This window comes from Phocoena sinus, chromosome 2 (genome assembly GCF_008692025.1).
Source record: "Phocoena sinus isolate mPhoSin1 chromosome 2, mPhoSin1.pri, whole genome shotgun sequence".
Lineage (NCBI taxonomy): Eukaryota > Metazoa > Chordata > Mammalia > Artiodactyla > Phocoenidae > Phocoena > Phocoena sinus.
Window position 1 is genome coordinate 136,822,194 of NC_045764.1, and position 20,893 is coordinate 136,843,086.

The 20,893-nt window shown below is 37.0% G+C and overlaps 1 protein-coding gene across 4 annotated transcripts in view; it reads left to right on the plus strand.

Moving 5' to 3' along the window:
- Window positions 1-544: 544 nt before the first annotated feature.
- The window catches only part of PCNX4 (pecanex 4), a 45,015-nt gene continuing 24,666 nt past the window's right edge, over window positions 545-20,893 (plus strand). Inside the window, exons 1-6 of one of the 4 annotated variants that reach the window (XM_032621106.1) lie at window positions 545-1,014; window positions 10,986-11,730; window positions 16,937-17,116; window positions 17,206-17,720; window positions 17,966-18,066; window positions 18,192-18,314. In XM_032621106.1, the coding sequence (XP_032476997.1) occupies window positions 11,042-11,730; window positions 16,937-17,116; window positions 17,206-17,720; window positions 17,966-18,066; window positions 18,192-18,314 (1,608 nt within the window). In that variant the 5' untranslated portion in view covers window positions 545-1,014; window positions 10,986-11,041. Of the gene's footprint in view, window positions 1,015-10,985; window positions 11,731-16,936; window positions 17,117-17,205; window positions 17,721-17,965; window positions 18,067-18,191; window positions 18,315-20,893 lie in introns of those variants that run through there. The other 3 variants (XM_032621108.1, XM_032621107.1, XM_032621109.1) reach the window with 3 other exon arrangements.

A 20,893-nucleotide genomic window follows, 5' to 3' on the forward strand; every position in this document is an offset into this window, starting at 1 on the left:
TTAAACTAGCAAAACTGGGGACTTCGCGGGCACCCTGTAAAGATTCCCGGCCCTGAAATTAATACCACTAATAATAGTCTGCCAGTTTTTTTGTTTTGTTTTTGATGGAACACGGTAACTTTGCCTTATTTTATTAATAAACAGATACTTTAGTGGCATGTTTCACTTATGGGTATTTTGGTTCCTAGTATTTAAAATAGTCACAAATCCAATCATGGGGGGAAAAATGCAATAAAGGGGCGACAGCGAACACGTATATGTATGAAGTATCACTTAAAAGCATTTATTACCGTCGGTGTGTTGGGTGGTGACGGCCAAAGTGCGGCTGTGGTTAATGTACGTCGCAGGTCCCTGAGCGGTTGGAGTCGCACTACGCCCGGACTCGTCAGTCGTATCACCGGGTACCTCACGCTCTAAAAATGGCGGCCGCGCCTCTATCCACCAGAGAGCTCTACCCTAGAGGAACGTCACGTCACCAGGGCAACGACGCTCTTGCGTAAGGGCGCGACGCGGGTGAAAGTTCAGGGCTGACGCTGTGAACCCTAACGCTGCGAACCCTGACGCTGCGAACCCTGGCGCCGCGTCTGGGCCCAAGGCGAGGCTGGAACCCAAGCGACTCCCAAGGTTTTCGGCCAGGCGAGCGTTGGCCCGGGCCTGGGAGCGGACGAAGCGCGCCTCTCCCTGCACTCGGCCTCGCCTGGCGGGCCGGAGGCTGGACACCCAGACGCGACCTCAGGCTGAGGGGCGGGGCGAGCCGAGCGCCCGGCCCTCCCCAGAGCACTGGAGCTCCGTTCCGCGCCGGGTGGCGGCCGCTGCAGTTGACGTTAGCCATGGAAACGGGGAGCGGGTCGAGACGTCACCGCGGTAAGCTGGTTGCCCCGGCCGTCACAGCTTTTCTGCCTCCGCGTTCGGACCGCAAGCAGCCTCCCGGCGGGAGCGCCCTATATGGGTTTACATGCAAAAACGCAGTCCCCGGGATGCCTTCGCATCGCCTCTTCTTTCAGGTGACTCGAGGTACGTTAGATCCCCGACACCCAGCTGGGAACTTCTTGGTAGCCTTAATTTCCAAGGCTGTGCAGAGTGATTATTGCACTTTTTAAGACGTGAGATGAGCTCAGTCGCTAGAGGCATCAATCTGGTGTGATTTTAATTTTCTTTCGTAAGGCAGCGTTAGCCCGTTGAGTTTTAGCATTTTATTTCTAAGAGACACTTGCGAAATGGAAAATGGCCCTTTCAGTCTTATTTTAGGGATGGCTTTGTTATCCCAATAAAGTTTACACACTATGCCCCTTACTACTGTGTTCATTCTCTCTTTTATCTCCCCTTTTGCCCCATTGTGGTCAAATCATGGACCCCTGAACAGGAACAACTCTATCCCCACTGATCTGCATCCTCTCTCCACAGCCCGCTGTTTATCAAGGGCCAACATTTACTTCAATGAAGTCTACTCCATCAGAAGTCACTTATTAGACCTCTGAATTTATTTTCTGTCTTATTCAGCTGTATAATATTAGGTGGATTTTTCCTTTGTTAGCTCATTCCTGCATTTAGGGCAAAGACCATCCTTTATATTATTGAGTGTCTACTACCACCTATGCCAAATTTCCAAACTGTTATCATAGCATCCAAAGCCAGTTCACACGTTGCCATTTTAGTAATTTAACTGTTTGGGCACCTGACCATTGCTTTAAAATTTCCTACTTAAAGAGATGCCTGCTAGTTATTAACTGCCACAGAAAATACCACGTTGGGGATCTTTAATGTTTCTTTTTCTTCTGTAAGAACTTTATTGAGATAAAAATTCACATTCCATACAATTCAATTTTAAAACATGTTCATCACTCCCAAAAGAAGGACTGTACCCTTTAGCAGTCACTCTCCCTGCCCCCAGTCCTCACTGTATCCACCAGCCCAGGCATACCCTAATCTGTTTTCTGTCTTTATAGATTTGCTGGTCCTGGACAATTCATATAAATGGAATTATACAATATGTGGCCTTTTGTGATTGGCTTCTTCCACTTAGCATTCTGTTTTCAGGGTTCATTCATGTTGTGGCATGCATCAGTACTTCAATGTCATTTATAGTCTATTACTATTCTATTGTATGGATATATTACATTTTATTTCATCTGTTGATGGCCGTTTATGTTGTTTCCATTTTTTGGCTATTAATAATATTTCTGCTATGAATGTTCATGTACAAATTTTTGTGTAGACTTATGTTTTCATTTCTCTTGGGTGAATACCTAGGAATGAAATTGTTAGGTCATAGGGTAACTCTATGTTTAGCCTTTTGAGGAACTGCTAGACTGTTTCCAAAGCAGCTGCAGTATTTTACATTATCACTTGAGAGTTCTGATTTCTCCATAAACTCGGCAGTACTTGTTATTGTCCATCTTTCTGGTGGCCAGTCAAGTGGATTTGAAGTGATATCTCATTGTGGTTTTGGTTTGCATTTCCCCAATGAGTAATGTTGTTGAGCATCATTTTGTGTGCTTATACTGGCCATTGGTATATTATCTTTGGAGAAATTCAGATCCTTTGCCCATTTTTAAATTATTTGTTTTTTCATTATTAAGTTGTAAGAGATTTTTCTATATTCTAGATATAAGTCCCTTAACATATATATTTTTTGCAATAATTTTCTCCCATTCTGTGAGTTGTTTTCACTTTCTTCATGGTGAGAACCTTTTCTTTTAGACACTTTACCCACTTGTGTTTGTTTATGTCTTATCAAGCAGTCCTACCTGCCATGGCCATGCTGGCTTAGCTAACAAAAGCTTCCTATTTTGACATTTGTAGATATCTCTTAGGTCCACCTTCCTTGGAAAACCCTTTTTCCAAGCTTGTCCTTCTATTTCTTAATTCACAAAAGAAATTTTCCTTTCATATGTCAGTAGCTTGGTGTGATTGAAAAACTCTGTATTCTTCCAGCTGACATTATGTGTTGGTTCAGTCACTTAATATCACAGGTTCTCAGTTTTACTTTCTGTAAAATATATTGATTTATTTCTGGTAATTCATGTGAGTGGTAGACTTCATTTGCCTGATACTTGATTTTGAAGGAAGAGCTTATTAATCCATTTGAATTTATAATGGCTAAGATGTGTGAGGTGTGGGAAGGGTAGATTGGGATAGGAGCAGAAGTATTACTGGCAGTGCTGCACATTTATGATGCTCTGATGTGACCTTTGGCTATTTCCTACCATCTTAGTTTTCTGTAAGTAATGGAATGCTATCAGTTCATGTTCTAGTGTTGTACATTTGGGAAGTGTGAATCATAGAACCAACAACTCATCATTCCACCTGGGAAGCATTGCCAATACATAATCTGCAATAAATAGATCCTTTGAGCTATCTAATCACCCCTCCCATCCAGTCAGAGTTTTCCCTACATACCAATTCCTGTGAATTTACAGAAAACTCTTAAACTGAAAGACCCTTCAAAATCTGGAATTTAAAAAATTACCATTTTGTATAGCCAAAGAGATGTTAACGTCCTTGTTCTTTTTAGGCACTTGGGTAGATTTTCCTTTTACTGGTAAGGGAGGAGTGTGCTTACTACATAATCGATAAACTAAAACACGAACTGTATTTTTCATCTTTAAGCACCAAATGTCTTTCAAAAGACTCTTCAAGAATCTAGCTGTTAATCCATGGCATAGCATTTGGTTCAGATTCCATAGAGTATTTTCATAATTACAGGGGTAACTATCTTTGCATCTGTAGATTCCTATTAGTACCCTCAACAGTTAGTACTTGGCTATCTAAAAAGTACACATATGTGTTCTGGTGATGACAGATGATTTCTATCCAGAGTAACTGAGAATTAAGTTGTTTCATATCTTGCCAGAGTTAGTAAAATTTGACAAGTATTAAAACATAATAAGTTTCCTGAAAGTACAACAAAACTATAGTTGAGGTACAGTGCAGAAGTGCTCAGTAAATATGTGTGGATTCAATATCACCTCACACCTGTTAGGATAGCTGTTATAAAAAAACAAAAGATAACAAGTGTTGGGGAGGTTGTGGAGAAATTGGAAGCTTCCTACTGTTGGTGGGAATCCAAAATGGTACGTCACACAGAAGTAGCACAGTGCTACTGAACAGTATGGGGAATCCTCAAAAAATTAAAAATAGAACTGCCATGTGATCCAGCAATTCGGCTTCTGGGTATTTATCCAAAAGAATTGAAAGCAAGGTCTTTCAACATATTTGCACTTTCACGTTTACTGAAGCATTATTCATAATAGCCAAATAGTGGAAGCAAACCAAGTGTCCATCAGCTGATGAATGGATAAAGAAAATGTAGTATATACAGAAAATGGAATATTAGTAAGCCCTGAAAAGGAAAGAAATCCTGCCATATGTGACAACATGGATGAGCCTAAGACATGGTAAATGAAATAAGACAATCACAGAAGGACAAATATTGCATGATTCCACTTACATGAGGTATCTAAAATCATCCAAGTCCTAGAAACAGGGAGTAGAATGATGTGCCAGGCACTTGGGGGAGGAATAAATGGAGAGTTGCTGTTTAACAAGTTTTAGTTATACAAGATAAATAAGTTCTAGAGATCTACTGTACAACATTGTGTTGCTAGTTAACAATACTGTATTGTACATTTGAAAATTTAAGAGGGTAGATCATATGTTAAGTGTCCTTGCCGTAAAAAAAAAATCTAACGTAATAGAACAGAAAATAAATGTGTGGATTCAATGAATGAAATCAACCAACAATAAAAACAATATGCTAGATTAAAAAAAAAAAAAGTAACCTTTGCTAACCAAAATCAGGCAATTGCTAAAACTTCTATTTCTAGGAATTCTTTTTGCCAAATTTAGAGAACTATAAATTCAGTATAATCCCCCAAAACTGCCACTTTTTGTTATCTCTTTCTTTGTTTTAAGGGATTTTCAGTCTGATATATTGCATGGTTACTGAGTTAAAGTTTTGGCAACTAAGTACTCCTTTCTAGGTCATTGCTAAATTGATCTCTGTTTCCTACCCTTTTGGATAATGGGTAAGAAATGTGGCTCAAATTCCAAAAAAAGTAACATTTCTATGGCTATTTTGTTGTCCTGCTTTCAGAGTAGCATATGAAGAAAGCATATGGCCTAAATGATTATTGTGATGCCACCTTTATCCCTTAACTTCTCTTTTCACAGCTTAAAAATTTTTTTCCCTAAGCCTTGAGCCATTTTTCATTTTAACATGTTGGAGGTAGCAGCCATATAAATGCATCAATCTGTCTTTAACAATCTTTCAGAGCATATGCCAAATTCTCATTCACGGAGTTAGTTTTTTTTTTTTTTTTTTTTGCGGTACGCGGGCCTCTCACTGCTGTGGCCTCTCCCGTTGCGGAGCACAGGCTCCGGACGCGCAGGCTCAGCGGCCATGGTTCACAGACCCAGCCGCTCCGTGGCATGCGGGATCTTCCCGGACCAGGGCACGAACCCGTGTCCCCTGCATCGGCAGGCGGACTCTCAACCACTGCGCCACCAGGGAAGCCCCAGGGAGTTAGTTTTAATTATTCTGATTTTATTTTTTCACGCTACTAATCCGGATTAGGACTTAGAAGATCTCTCTATAGAAATGTAACTGTCATTTCATACAAATAAAATATTTTTGAAGTATTCCAGGATCTGTAATTAAAGTTTAAGTCAAACAGTACCAATTTATCATAATTTTTGCCTAAATGAATTTACAATATCTGTCATGTAATTCTCTTTTATCCTTAAAATACTAGAAAAAACAACCTGATGTACTTGCTATCAAATTTCCATGATTTTTTTTCTTGTGTACCTTTGTTCATGACATTCCTATCTTTTTTTTTTTTTTTTTTTTTTGCGGTACGCGGGCCTCTCACTGTTGTGGCCTCTCCCGTTGCGGAGCACAGGCTCCGGACATGCAGGCTCAGCGGCCATGGCTCACTGTGCCTAGCCGCTCCACGGCATGTGGGATCTTCCCGGACCGGGGCACGAACCCGTGCCCCCTGCATCGGCAGGCGGACTCTCAACCACTGCGCCACCAGGGAAGCCCCCTATCTTTTTAACTCTACTTCACCTACCTAAATCTTTAAGGTTGTGATTGAAGCCCAGGCCGATATTTCTGAAAGCAGTTTCCATAAAACACTGCACACATGATCTGTTATTAGATATCAAGGGAAAAATGGGTTCCAAGGACAAATAAGTTTGGAAATCTCAAATGACATATTTTAAGCAGATTTGCAGTGGTATTTTTTTTAACTTGAAGATGTCTCAGAGTCTTTAGTATGCTGATATCCATTGTGACTCTTCAAGATTGCAGTCTGGTATATAGTTTCTCAAACTTCTTTGACCACAGACACCTTTTCAAAAAACATTCTGTAGGGCAAACAATCCTGTATCCTTCAGCCTTTCTTTTTATATTCCATTAAAATAAATCACCATCCCAGTGTCCTCCCCCATTCTCCTAAGGCTTCTTGAGGGAACTTATACCCTTCATACTTTTTCATCTGCCCTCACTTTATTATCGCTCCTGCCTTATTTTGCCTCTTGTGTCTGCCGTTCTTCCTGTTTTTCTCTCCCAGTAAGAACTAGTTGCTCCTTCCTGGTAATGAAGGAGATTAAAGTGTAGCATAAGACAAGGAGCAAATTAAAATTGGACTTCTCACATGTTAAAATCCTCTAGCCATTTCCTTCTCCATGGGAGAAACCCAGCCATGTTTCTCCCTCAGGCCCATCCTGCTCCAGTATTACTGGGATACTATACTGCTCTAGGCAAAATCTTCTCTGAGCCAATAGTACTATCATTAGACACCATTATTTAGTCCATAAGAAAAATAAATGAAGATACTTTCCAAACATTTAAAAACTGGGAATAAAGAATTTATGGGTTTACTGTTTTGAATGGGGCAGGATGTGCTGGAAGAAGTTTTCAAAAACAGTAAATAACATCCAACTTCCCTTTTAACAACAATATTTAATGTTCTCCAACTTTAATCATCTTACTTAAGCTATGCCAGTAATGTACTAAATACATGCCTTTCTGTGCCAAGGTACAGTATTTTACTAAATATTATGGAGAATCAGAAGTATCTCAAGATTTGGCCCTTACCCACAAATAATAGCAGAGAAAAGAAAAACATTTGAAAAGATAACATGTAAAGAGGTGAACAATACAAGAAATGCCCTCTGTTGATACATGTTACAAGATGAGTACTATGAACAAGCAATGTTTTTGATACACAGATAGGAGAGAGGCATAGTTTGGTCTAAGTGCTCTGCAAAATTTTCAGTATGGATTAGACTGAATCTTGAAAGTTGACTAAGATTAGTAATTATGGAAGGAAGGAGAAGACATCCTGGGCAAAGGAAAGGGTATGAGCATAGGCACCCAGAAGGCCACAGGATGTGTTTACAGGGCATGGGTTGAGAGTTCTAGAGGATATTTGGTACTTTAAAGAGGTGTCAAAATGTTATATGTAAAATACACACAAACACAGCCTAGTGAGTATAACTTTTGAAATTTTTTACACTTATACACACCGAATAACCATGTATACGGACAAGTGTGTGTACTTTTTTTTTCTAATACAAATGGGATCATCGGTGTGTTTATTGTACTTTGCAGTATATTGTGGGCATCTTTCCATGTTTCCAAATCAACAGTAGATCTTGAGAATATTCCACTGTTTGGAATATAATCACAGAGTATTCCATCAAATGGGTGAACATTTAAACTAAATTTACAAAAGACTCAGAAGTACTAAAAGGTTAATGAATATGGGTAGTAACATGCAGCTAGATAATCTAGTTTATAAGATATCTTCGATTTCTGGCTTCCTTTCCCAGCGAGCCATCTCACCTTGTTCCTCACTTGCTTCAGTGGAGAAGGAGGGGTCAGCTTTTACCTAACTCCCTGGGGAAATTTCAGGTACATCTAGATTCTTCAAAATGCTCAGGCCAGCCATCCAAGCTCGATTACCTGTCTGATAGTATCATCCATAGGTAATTGAAATCAGAATCTTTACCCACACTCATAGGAGCATGTCCTTACTTACCTATGGCTTGTACTGAACAAGCATATCAGTACAATACACTGACATCACTGACATCGGTACAGGAGATACGCTCATTCAGAGGGGAGGGAGGCAATCTTTTCATTTCCTGAGGTTAAACGATCAACCATTAAGGTTCCATCTGGCCCTGTGATTCTGTTATTTTGTGAGTACTTGCAGGGCTGTCATGTGAGTAAAAGCTATGACTTTCTATATAGAGCTAAGGCTAGTAGCTGGAAGATATAAGACGATAAACATTTACAGTATAAAGAATTTCCCAAAAATATAGCAAGAGGTGCTCTAAGGTAGTAATTCTTAGTGATGACCAAAAAACCTTTTGTGATACCCAAAAGCTCCCTCCATGGCTGTTGTTGGTTGGGTAGAAGTGACTTGCAGAAAGACTCTTTTAAACTGATAGGAAGAAAGGTTACTTTAAGATGGCTTTAAATTTTTTGTGTGTGGTAAAATACACAGAGCATAAAATTTACCATCTTGACCATTTTTAAGTGTACAGTTCAGTGATACTCAGTGCATTCACATTGTTGTGCAGGCATCATCACTGTCTCTCCCAGTGATTCTTTTCATCTTGTAAAACTCTATACCAATTAAACAGTAACGACCCATTCTCCTCTGCCCTCAGCCCATGGCAACCACTATTCTGCTTTCTGTCTGTGATTTTGACTACTCTAAGTACCTTGTAGATTTATATAGTATTTGTCTTATGGTGACTGGCGTATTTCACTATGCATAATGTCCTAAAGTTTCACCCATGATATAGCAATTTGCAGGATTTCCTTCCTTTTTAAGGGTGAATAATATTCCATTGTGTATACTAAATTTTGCTTATTTATTCATCCTTTGATGAACACTTGGTTTGCTTCCACCTTTTAATTATTGTGAATAATGCTGCTGTAAACGTGAGTATACAGATTATTTCTTTGATACCCTGCTTTCAACTCTTTGTAGTATATATCAGGAAGTGGAATTCTTAGATCATATGGTAATTCAATTTTTAATGTTTTGAGGAACTACCATACTGTTTTCCACAGCAACTGTACTGTTTTACCTTCCTACCATCAGTGCACAGGGTTCCAATTTTTCCACATCCTTGGCAACACTTATTTTCTGGGTTTTTTTTTTTTTTTTTTGATAGTAGCTATCCTAATGAACATGAAGTGTTATCTCATATTTTGATTTGCATTTCCTTAATGATTAGTGATGTTGAGCATCTTTTCATGTACTTATTGCCATTTATATATCTTCTTTAGAGAAATGTCTGTTCAAGTTCTTTGCCAGTTTTTGAATTAGATTGTTTGTGTTTCTGTTGTTGAGTTTTAGGAGGTCTTTATATATCCTGGATATTCACAACTTATTTTTTTCTCCCATTCTGTTAATTGTCTTTTGACTCTGTTGATAGTGTCTTTTGATGCACATGATTTAATTTTTGTGAAGTCCATTTTGTCTATTTCTTTTGTTACCTGTACATTTGGTGTCATACCCAAGAAATCATTGCCAAATCCAATATCAGAAGCTTTGTCCTATGTTTTCTTTTAAGATTGTTGTTGTTTTAGGTCTTATGCTTTAAAGCTCTTGATCCATTTTGAGTTACCTTTTGTATATGGTGTTAGGTAAGGATCTAACTTCATCCTTTTGCATGTGGACACGCAGTTTTCCCAACACCATTTTTTGCAGACTGTTCTTTCCTCATTGAATGATCTTGGCACCCTTGTCAAATATTTGACTGTATATGTGAGGGTTTATTTCTGGACGCTTTATTCTATTCTATTGGTCTATATGTCTGTCCTTATGAAGATGGCTTTAAACTTAATTTTTCATTTCTAACTTAGTATATGACCCCTGAGGTAATGCTTCACTAGCTGATCTTGTTAACAGGCAACTGTTTTTCAGAAACAGGAAAAGGGAAAGTTGAAGAGAACAGAATCCATATTATTTGATCCTTAGTTTTTTATGGCCCTTAAATGAAAATAATCTAGACTAAAGCATATATGGGTCCTTTTATTATTTCATGTTTTGCTAGTTCTGGTAGATTTTGGAAACTGACAAGAGAAAGAGAGACTAAAAATTGAGGCATGAAGTGGTTTGCATGTGGTAACATAGTAATAATATGCTTGATAATAAGCATGTAATCTGACTCTTGGAGTCCTTTGGTTTCCAGTTCATTGTCCTTCCTACTGCATGTTGAGCTGCCAGTGGCTTTTTATTGAAATGCTACTATTTTAGCAGGGTTTGACTTTTTGAATTATCAGAAAAGTTTACTATAATTGTTAAGTGATGTGACTAACACTTAGTATTTCTATTTTCCACTTCTATTTCCATTTCAATTCAAAGGAATTATAGAGAATATCCTTATTTTATAGAGCAGGGGTTGGCAAACTATGGCCCACAGGCTAATCTGGCCCATAGCCTGTTTGTATATAAATACTGTAAAGTTATATTGGAAGACAGCTACTAATATCCACTTATCTATGGCTGCTTTTCTGCAACAACAGCTGGGTTGAGTCATTGTAACAGAAAAATATTTACTATTTGACCCTTTATAGAAAAATTTTGCTCACCCTTGTAATAGAAAAGTTAAGAAACAAACAACAGAAGCACTCAGGGAAATGATCGGTTAAACCACTAGTAGATTTGAGTTGAGAGTACTGGCTTTTTGAACTTTCCTTTGACCTCAAAATCTGAAATTCCAAGTTTATCTAAGTTCCAGGTAAATTAATAGTGAATATGACTTTTTTCCAAATTAAAAAAAAAGTACTTAGCAACTACTTGTTTTGTGCCAAGTATGTGTCAGGCAATGGGAAGGAGCTAGAGAAGTGAAGTTACAAATCCTGCACTAGGGAACTAACTAATGGAAATATGGGATTTTTCTCCCTCATGTTTTAAGTATGATATTTTCAAATAGTTTTTTTTTCTTTTTCTTAGAGACTGCTGTGTTACAGAAAAAGATGTGACTTTCAGAATAATCCTGAGTGAGAAGGATGAGTCCAGATGTGCCTCTGCTGAATGATTACAAACAGGACTTCTTTCTGAAGCGCTTTCCACAGACTGTTCTTGGAGGCCCTCGATTCAATTTAGGCCATTGTGCCCCTCCTTACATATATGTTAATCAGATTATCCTTTTTTTGATGCCATGGGTTTTGGGTGGAATAGGAACACTTTTGTACCAGTTAGGCATCCTGGAAGACTATTATACAGCAGCACTTTCAGGTGGACTAATGCTTTTCACTGCATTTGTCATCCAGTTCACAAGTTTATACGCCAGAAGCAGATGGGTGACAGTGGAAAGAATGCTGACCACAGATATCTTAGCAGAGGAAGATGAACATGAATTTACAAGTTGTGCTGGTGCTGAGACGATCAAATTTCTAATTCCTGGCAAAAAACATACAGCCAATACCGTTTTTCATTCTTTTCTTGCTGGCTTAGTGTGTGGTCTTGGAACATGGTATTTGCTTCCGAATAGAATAACTCTGCTGTATAGCAGTGCAGGAGGCACTGTTCTACTGTTTTTCTTTGGATGGATGACATTGTGTATAGGAGAATATTCATTAATTGTAAACACAGCTACAGAGACTGCAACTTTCCAAACCCAGGATACTTATGAAATCACTCCTCTTATGAGACCTCTTTATATTTTTTTCTTTGTTTCTATAGATCTTGCACACAGGTAATAAGCTATCAAATACTTTATAACCTTATTTTTAAGCATACATAGTAAGAGCACTCTCCTTAGTATGAAAAGAAAATAATCTATGAATTAAAAGTCACCAGACCATTGGGTGATAGGTTGTTTTGATGAATAATCTCATAGGACTAATCTTTGTTAAACATTCATCCTAAAGCAGTAATTAAATCTTGTTGAAGAGTAAAAAGAAAACCCTTTATAAGATAAGATAAATAAGCAAAATTTCAATCCTGTGTTTTACTTTAAATAAGGAGCCATGAATCTGTAAGATAGCCTGGGTGAAACCTGTGAAATGAGATGGAACTTTCCTGTGAAGGGAAAATAGAGAATTTATACACATAAATGTTAATGCACAGATTGAGTGGATTTAAGATGAATAAAATAACTTATTTAATTTTGTTATAGTAATTATATAGAATATTGATTTTTTTAATCAGTTTGCTATGGAAGAAAAATAGAAAATAGCAATTTTAAACAAAATTATTTGATGACTTCTTTTGCTTGCCTTTTCTAAATCTGACATTTCTTTCTCTGTTCCTATAGAGTGCAGCTTTCTCTATCACAGGTAGAAATGTACAGGCACCGCTTTATGGACTGAGTGTTTGTACCACCCTCATTCATATATTAAATCCCTAACCCCCAATGTGGTGATATTTGGAGATGGGGTCTTTGGGAGCTAATTAGGATAATGAGGGTGGGGCCCTGCTATGATGGGATTAGTACCCTTATAGGAGGACACACTAAAGAGCCTGATTTCCCCCTCCAACATATGAAGATGAAATGAGAAGGCAGCTGTCTTCAAGCCAGAAAGAGAGTTTTCACCATACCCTGATCATGGTGGCACTCTAATCTCAGACTTCCAGACTCCAGGTCTGTGAGAAATAAATTTCTGTTGTTTAAGTCACCCGACTATGGTATTTGATTATGAGCTGGCTAAGATTTTGATACCAAGAAGATGGGTGCTCCCATAACAAATACCTAAAAGTGTAGAAGTGGCTTTGGAATTGGGTAATGGGTAGAGGCTGGAAGAGTTTTGAAGTGTGTGCTAGAAATGTGGACATTAAAGGTAATTCTGGTGAAGTCTCAAGACAGCAGTGAGAGCATGTTATTGGAAACTGGAGGAGAGGGCGATCCTAGTTATAAAGTGGCAAAGAACTTAGCTGAATCATTTTCTAATATTTTGTGAAAGGTAGAACTTGAGAGTGATACATTTGGATTTATAGCCGAGGAGATTTCTAAGCAAAGTGTTGAATGAACAGCTTGATTTCTCCTGACTGCTTATAGTAAAATATAAAAGGAGAGAGATGAATTGAAGAAGCAATTGCTAAACAAAATGGAACCAGAACTTGAAGATTTGGGAAATTTTCAGTCTATCCATATTGCAAAAAAAGAGAAAGCATGTTCTGAAGGGGTGTGGCTGGACTGTCGCTCAGTGAAGAGTTTCTGGGATTATAAGAGCAGAAACACTTCCAGTTTGAACTAAAGATGTAATGGATGAAGGCTATTAAAGTTATTAAATTTGACAGGACAGGGATATTAGAGCTATTTGATGGTGAACATGGCGCTTTTCTTAAGCACCAAATGATCTGAAAAGTGATTCAGAGATTATCAGGTTTCAACAAGCTAGAAAGCCTCTTCTGGAAGCCTTGGGGCTGGTACTACCCTGCAGAGCTCTTGGGGTGGTACCCTCACCTAGAACTTTTTGGGTGATGTTGCTGCCCTGGGGGCCTGGAGGGCAGAGTATGAAACAAAAGAGGGTTATTCTACAACCTTAAAATCTAAGGGAATTTGCCTTGCCAGATGTTGGACTTTTTTGGGGACCTATCACCCCTTCTTTCCTGTTTCTCCCTTTTGGAATGGGAATGTCCGTCCTTTGCCGGTCCCACCACTGTGTTTTGGAAACAAAGCATTTCTGGTTTCACAGGTTCACAGCTGGAGAGGATTTTGCCTCAGGATGGACTTTAGAGTTGGTGCTGGAATGAGTTAAGAATTTTGTGGCTGTTGGGAAGGAATGAATGTATTTTGCATGTAAGAAGAACATGAATTTGGGAGATCAGGGTGGAATGTTATGGGCTGAATGTGTGTGTCTCTTCAAAATTCTTCTGTTGAAGCCGTAACCCCCAATGTAGTGATATTTTGAGAGGGTCTTTGGGAGGTAATTAGGTCATCAGGGTGGCCCTAGTTCCTGATGGAATTGGTGCCCTTATAAGAAGAGACACCAGAGAGTTCCATCTCTCTCTCTTTCTCCACTATGTGAGAATACAGTGAGAAGTTGGCTCTCTGCAAGCCAGGAAGAGAGTTCTCATCCGAACCCAATCGTAATGGCACTCTGATCTCAGATTGTGAGAAATAAATTTCTATTGTTTGAGCCACCTAGTCTATGGTACTTTGTTATGGTAGCCCAAAAGAAGACAAGGCATTTAAAAATATATAGCCAGTTTGTGTACTGAAACTGACCAATTCTTAGATTTCTGCTATTCCTTAACTCTTAACCTCTTCTAATTGTGCTACATTTATGGACCAAAGAACACTATAATACCCTTGTAGTTCTTCACCTAATCAAATATTGTAAGAGGAGAGTTAATTTATGGAAATTCTATTGTAATTGATTTCTTAGTACCACAGCCATTTACTAACTATAAAATATATTACAATTAAAAACTTGATTTTGAAAAATTAGCAATAAAATTGAGTTTAAATGTATATGTATACATTTGACCCCTTTTGAAAGATTTATTTATAACATTCTTATTTTCAGAATATAAATTATTGAGTTACTATCTCACTGTGCCATTTCTGATATCAGAAATTACCTGCTATAAAACATCTTTGCATTTAAATGATGCCCTAGGTTCTTTTAATCTTTTTAAAAATCTCAGTTAATTTATAATTTGGTTACCTTGACTACTCATTTTTCATTTCTCAATAAAAGAGCATAAAATTTTTTTTTACTATATTCAAGTTGGATTTAATATATAGTTTTAATGTTTACAGTTTAATGATTATAAAAAGATTTTTTCAACTATAAAAGAGGCAGTCCTCGAACCTATTTTTAAAGAAAATATGAAGTTTATATAGAAAAATTACCTCCCATTTCAATTTTAGAAAAATTTTATCTTCTTAACAATAATAATCAAGATGTTCTTTATGCAGTAGTAGGTGTGATACTGCATATAAATACTGTATAAAATGTGTACTCTATTCGAATTTGGAGAGTTGTCAGATATGTCAAGTTGTATCTTAATATTCTTTCAGAGAATGTGAAAGTTGAAGAGACAAGCCCTACAGTGTAGTGATCTTTTCTTTTCCTGCATTCTTTAGTCTACCTAGTACAGTTGTATATTAATAATTTTAAATGACTTTTTCTATGCATTTTTATCAAAGACAAGTGTGAAACCTTCAGTGCTTAGTTCATAGACTCTCAGGAACTGTTTGAATGAATGATGCATGTTTATATCATCTTAGCCACTACATATTAGGAACATCTTTTTCTGGGCATGTGGATCTTAGTGAGTGTACAGAATTTGAAATATTTTTATGGTTATTAGAAAAACAGTTTTTTCTTGTGGGCTTAGATTTTTTTGCTCTAGAAAATTACTGTAATGTTATCAGAAATTTTAGAATTTAAACATTTTTCTGTTATAAAAGAACCACAGTAATCATCTGTTTGATCATCCTGAGTCATACACACAGGAAAGTAATCACAATGTTTGGTTATTTCAATTATGTATTCTTATATTGTGCTATCTTTGTGTATAAACACTTTTCTGTACTATTGCTTGTTTACTTAAGAACAAAAAGAGATTGGGGGGGTAAAATGGAACTTGGATAACATATTTCCTAAGTATACATTATTTTTACACAAATTATCCTTTCCTTGAATATGTTAGCAAGAGAAGTGTTGTCTTTAAAAAAAAAACAAAACAAAAAACTGTACAAATCTACATGTTTTCCTTGACCTTCCTGTGGCTTATTGTGTGTGGTTTGATTTTCTTTTTTGTTACTGGAGTGTTTTCTTCTCAGAATGAAATGAATTTTTTTTTAAAACTACACTACAGAAAGTATCCTCTAATTTAGCATCACATTGTTAACCTTGTGTTCGTTAATTCTCTCTGCTTATAAAAATTTGAAGGACATACATTATGAAACAGAGTGCATTAGCTGGCATCGTCCTGATATCTGTGTAAGGAAGCACATTATACCATTATTATAATCATAGTTGCTATGCATTTGCTTCTCGGCTGTTAACATACACTTAAGTGTATAAATGTTAGTTGGCTTTCTCCTTGACTTTGATTCCTAGCAGCTCAGATATTCAAGTACAGTTATTATGCTATAAGTTTTGAGATTTAGTTTTCTCTTTTGAAAGTTGTCTTTGGAACTCCATAAGTACTACAGCGTTGTTGGCTTCCAGGCAAGGTGTTTGGCTAACCTTATTCCAAAAACTTAGTAACATATTGATAATGTTTATTCCTCTGTGCTTTAAAGTTTTTGTTAAATTATTTGAAACAATTTGATAATGTTATGTTTAACTGGTAAGTGCTGTACCAAAAACCAGTTCCTCCAGTTAAGATAGAAGCCTTCACTAATTTATGAGACTGTGTTGTACAAGTTTGTGTTCTCAAATCCATACCACTGTTTATACAAAATAGAAACAATATTATATGTTTGTTAAATTCCCAAGCTAACCCAGAGACATGTTCATAACCTAATGTTGCTGACCTCTGATTTTAAATATACTGATTTCAAATTCCAGGACCTGGGAGCAAGGCAGTACAGGAGAGAGTAGGAAAAAGAGAAGAGCTTACTCTCTTTGCTAGCTACTAAGATATGAACAGCAGGAAGGCTTTGGCTTTCCCAGGGTTGCTTGCAATTTTAAATTAAAAAATTTTAAACTATAGAATCACTGGTGGAATTGCAGCCAATGTAATTTAAAGATTTAAGGGAGAAATATTTTCGTCCTGTACTACACTTGTATACAATTGAGTACTTGCTGGTATAGAGGAAGGACAGTGGTCACAATTTATGTTTTTGATCTTTTGCAATTTGGGATTAGGACCTTCCTGTAAATATTCTTTTGTTTCAGGGCAGAGGTGGGGTATAGAGGGAGGTGTATGTGTTTTGTTTTTCCTTTAAAGATCTTCTATTTATTGTTTTGTATGATTTAAATATTTTCTTTTTATTGTAGGTTTATGGTAAATATACCAGTTCTAGAACAAATTAATCAGATTTTACACATCTTGTTTATATTTTTACCCTTTCTGTGGGCACTCGGGACCCTACCCCCACCTGATGCACTTTTCTTATGGGCAATGGAGCAGGTTTTAGAGTTTGGCCTTGGAGGCTCATCTATGTCAACCCACCTACGGTAATTATTTTAAATATTAAAGTGATATGTAATTTATTCTCAAAGAACATTTTTTCTTTTCAAGCAGATCTTTTTTTTCCCCTCTGCAGGTTGTTAATAATGTTCATCATTTCTACTGGAACAGCTGTAACATCATATTTCATTCCCAGCACTGTTGGTGTGGTTCTTTTCATGACTGGACTTGGATTCTTACTGAGTCTTAACCTAAGTGAGATTGTTTTTGGCTTCAAACACAGTGTGACCGGACACAGAGTTGGAACCAAATCTAAGGCTTTACCCAACGGTTTGGCAAAACAGTTTGCTTGGAAGGAATACCTTTTCTACAGCATTGTATTAGTCTTGGCTCTCTTAGAAACTGGTTTGTTGCATCACTTTGCTGGTTTCTCACAGAATTCCAAAAACAGTCCCCAGGCTATTGTTGGCTATATTTTGATGATATTATTTATAATACTGTGGATACTTAAAGAAATTCAAAGTGTCTATATATTTGGAATTTTCCGGAACCCTATCTATCCAAAGCATGTGCAGACTGTGACTTTATTCCTAGAGAAGCAAACAAAGCTCATGAAGATTGGTGTTGTCAGACGGATTTTGATAAATCTAGGTAGGAAGACAAATATTAATAAACTTGTATTTTATCTAGGAAGTGTACAAAAATATTATGGAATTTCTGTATTTGTATAATGTTATACTGCATACAAGTGTTTATTCTATGTTTTGGTTTATTTATTGGTTTTTTTAGCTCATTGCTTAAATGTGCTCATAAAAATACTCATAGGCCAAAATAAAATATGGTAGAAGGGGTTATTTTGCCTTCATTAAATTTGTCTCTTTTCTTGTTTGCCTTAGTGTCACCTTTTGCTATGATAGCATTTCTTTCATTGGACAGTTCCTTACAAGGACTCCACTCTGTGTCTGTCTCCATTGGATTCACAAGAGCTTTTAGAATGGTAATGCTAATATGCACTTAATAGTATTTTCCTATTCCCAAATTTAATTATGATTTTGTTTACTCTAACAGTTTACTTAGATTATCAAATTCTGCCTAGTAAAGTGGTAAATTTGTGTACTGCAGGTATGGCAGAATACAGAAAATGCTTTATTGGAGACAGTCATTGTATCATCAGTGCACTTGTTGATCTCCAATACAGACATATGGTGGAACCGAAATCTGGATACAGGAATCAGACTCTTACTGGTAAATATATTTTTAACAGCTTTAATGAGATGTATTTCATATACCATAAAAATCATTCACTTAAAGTGTAAAGTTCGGTGTATATTCAGAACTTTGCAGCCATCACCACAATCTAATTTTAGAATATTTACAGCATCCCAAAAAGAAACCTTATACACATTAATAGTCATTTCCATTCTGCTCTCCGTCTCATCTGCTCCCTACTCCAGCCCCAGCAACCATTAATCTACTTTCTGTCTCTAAGGATTTGCCAATTCTGGACATTTCACACGAGTATGATTATGCAGTATGTTGTCTTTTGCATCTGGCTTCTTTCTCTTAATGTTTTCAAGATTCATCCATGTTGTAGCATGTATCAGTATTTTATTCTTTTTTATTGCTGAAAAATATTCCATTGTATGGATATATCACATTTAGTTGATTCATTCATTAAATGATAGATATTTAGGTTGTCGCCACTTTTTGACTATTATGACTAATGCTGCTATGAACATTCAAGTACAAGTTTTTATATGGACATGTGAGTTCGTTTCTGTCAGGTATGTTTACCTAGGACTGGAATTTCAGTTACACATGAACTTTATGTCTTAACACTTCAAGGTATTGCCAAACATTTTTCCAAAGTGATTGCACCATTTTACATTCTCACCAGCAGTGCATGAGGATTCTAATTTCTCTACATTCTCACCAACAGTTGTTGTCTGACCTTTTCATTATAGCATTGTCATGGGTCTTTTCATGATTTTGATACTGCATTTCTCTGAATACTAATGATTCATCTTACATATGTTTATTGGCCCTATGTGTATGTTTTTGGGGAAATGTCTGTTCAACTTCTTTGCCCATTTTTACCTGGGCTACTTGACTTCTTACTGTTAAGTTTAAGAGTTCTTTATATATTCTGGATACAAGTTCCTTGACAGATATATGACAAGCAAAAATTTTCTCCCATTCTGTAGGTTGTCTTTAGCTTTCTTGATAATGTCCCTTGAAGCAAAAAAGTTTTAATTTTGATGAAATTCAATCTATCTATTTTTTTCTTTTGTTGCTTGTATTTTTGGTGTCATATCTAATAAACACTGCCTATTCAAGATCGTAAAGATTTGCTGTTTTCTTCTAAGAGTTTTATAGTTTTAGCTCTTACATTTGGGTCTATGATCTACTCGGAGTTAATTTTTGTATATGTTATGAGGTAGGATTCCAAATCCATTCTTTTGTGTATGGATGTACAATGGTTTCAGCATAATTTATTGGAAAAGCTATTCTACTCTCAATGACTTTTCTTGGCACCCTGCCAGAAATCAAACAAATCTAAGGGTTTATCTCTGGGCTCTTATTCTTTTTTCCATTCATCTATATGTCTATCCTTATGCCAGTACTAACACTGTCTTGATTACAGTAGCTTTGTAGTAGGTTTTAAAATTGGGAAGTGTGAATGTTACGACTTTGTTGTTCTTTTTCAAGATTGTTTAGACTATTCTGGTACCTTTGTGTTACCATAGAAATATTGGTTTTGGCTTTTCAGGTTTTTCAAAAAGGCATCTGAGACTTTGATAGGGATTGCCTTAGATCTGTAGATAAAATTTGGGGAATATTGCTGAAACTAAGCAGGACCCTGTGGGGCTCCTGGGCACAAAAACCTTTCTGTGTCCCCTTCCCTGAGTTCCAAAGGGCAGGTTCAAACAGTTGCTAATTGGGGAAGGGAGAGGATGGAGAGACAAGTGAGGAGCAGTCAAGAAACAATAGTGCAGCCTTAGGAGCAGGGTCCTGGTTCCCGCTCAAGGGATACACATAACAATAACTTTGAGCTCTTCTGCAGAACTAAAACCCCCACCAAATGGAAGGTGTTAACTACTTGATGAAGCACTCTTCATTCCAGAGAAGGTCACAGTTTGCCCATCATCACCTGATGCCAGATAATCTTTGGATTGAAGGAATGCAGCAAGGCACCCTGATCCTTACCAGCAACCCTGCTCCCCTTGACTATTAAACTTCTCACCCCACCTCCACCACCGCCACCCCTGGGTTTGGGACACACAGTTTTGAACACATTAACCCGTTGTGGCCCCCTTTGCCTGGCAAAGCAATAAAACTATTCTACTTCACCCAAAACTCTTGTCTCCGAGATTCAATTCAGTGTCGGGATACAGAGGCTAGATTTGGCTTTGTTGCTGTCTTAGAAATATTAATTCTTCCCATTCATCTACATGACATGTCTTCATGTTTATTTATATCTTCTTTATGCCGACATTGTTTTGTAGTTTTCAGTGTACAAGTCTTATAGTTTTATTAAATATTATTCCTAAGTATTTTATTCTTTTTGATGATATTATAAGTAGATTGTTTTCTTAATTAATTTTTTGGGTTGTTTATTGCTCAAGTATAAACTGCAATTGATTAGTTAATGTTAATCTTATATCCTGAAACCTCACTGAAATGTTTTATTGTTTCTAATAGATTTTTAGTGGATTTCTTAGGATACTCTGTATATGAGATCATGTCATCTGCAAATTAGATATAGTAAAGATAGTTTTACTTCTTCCTTTCCATTCCTTTCCAATCTGGATGTCTTTCATTTC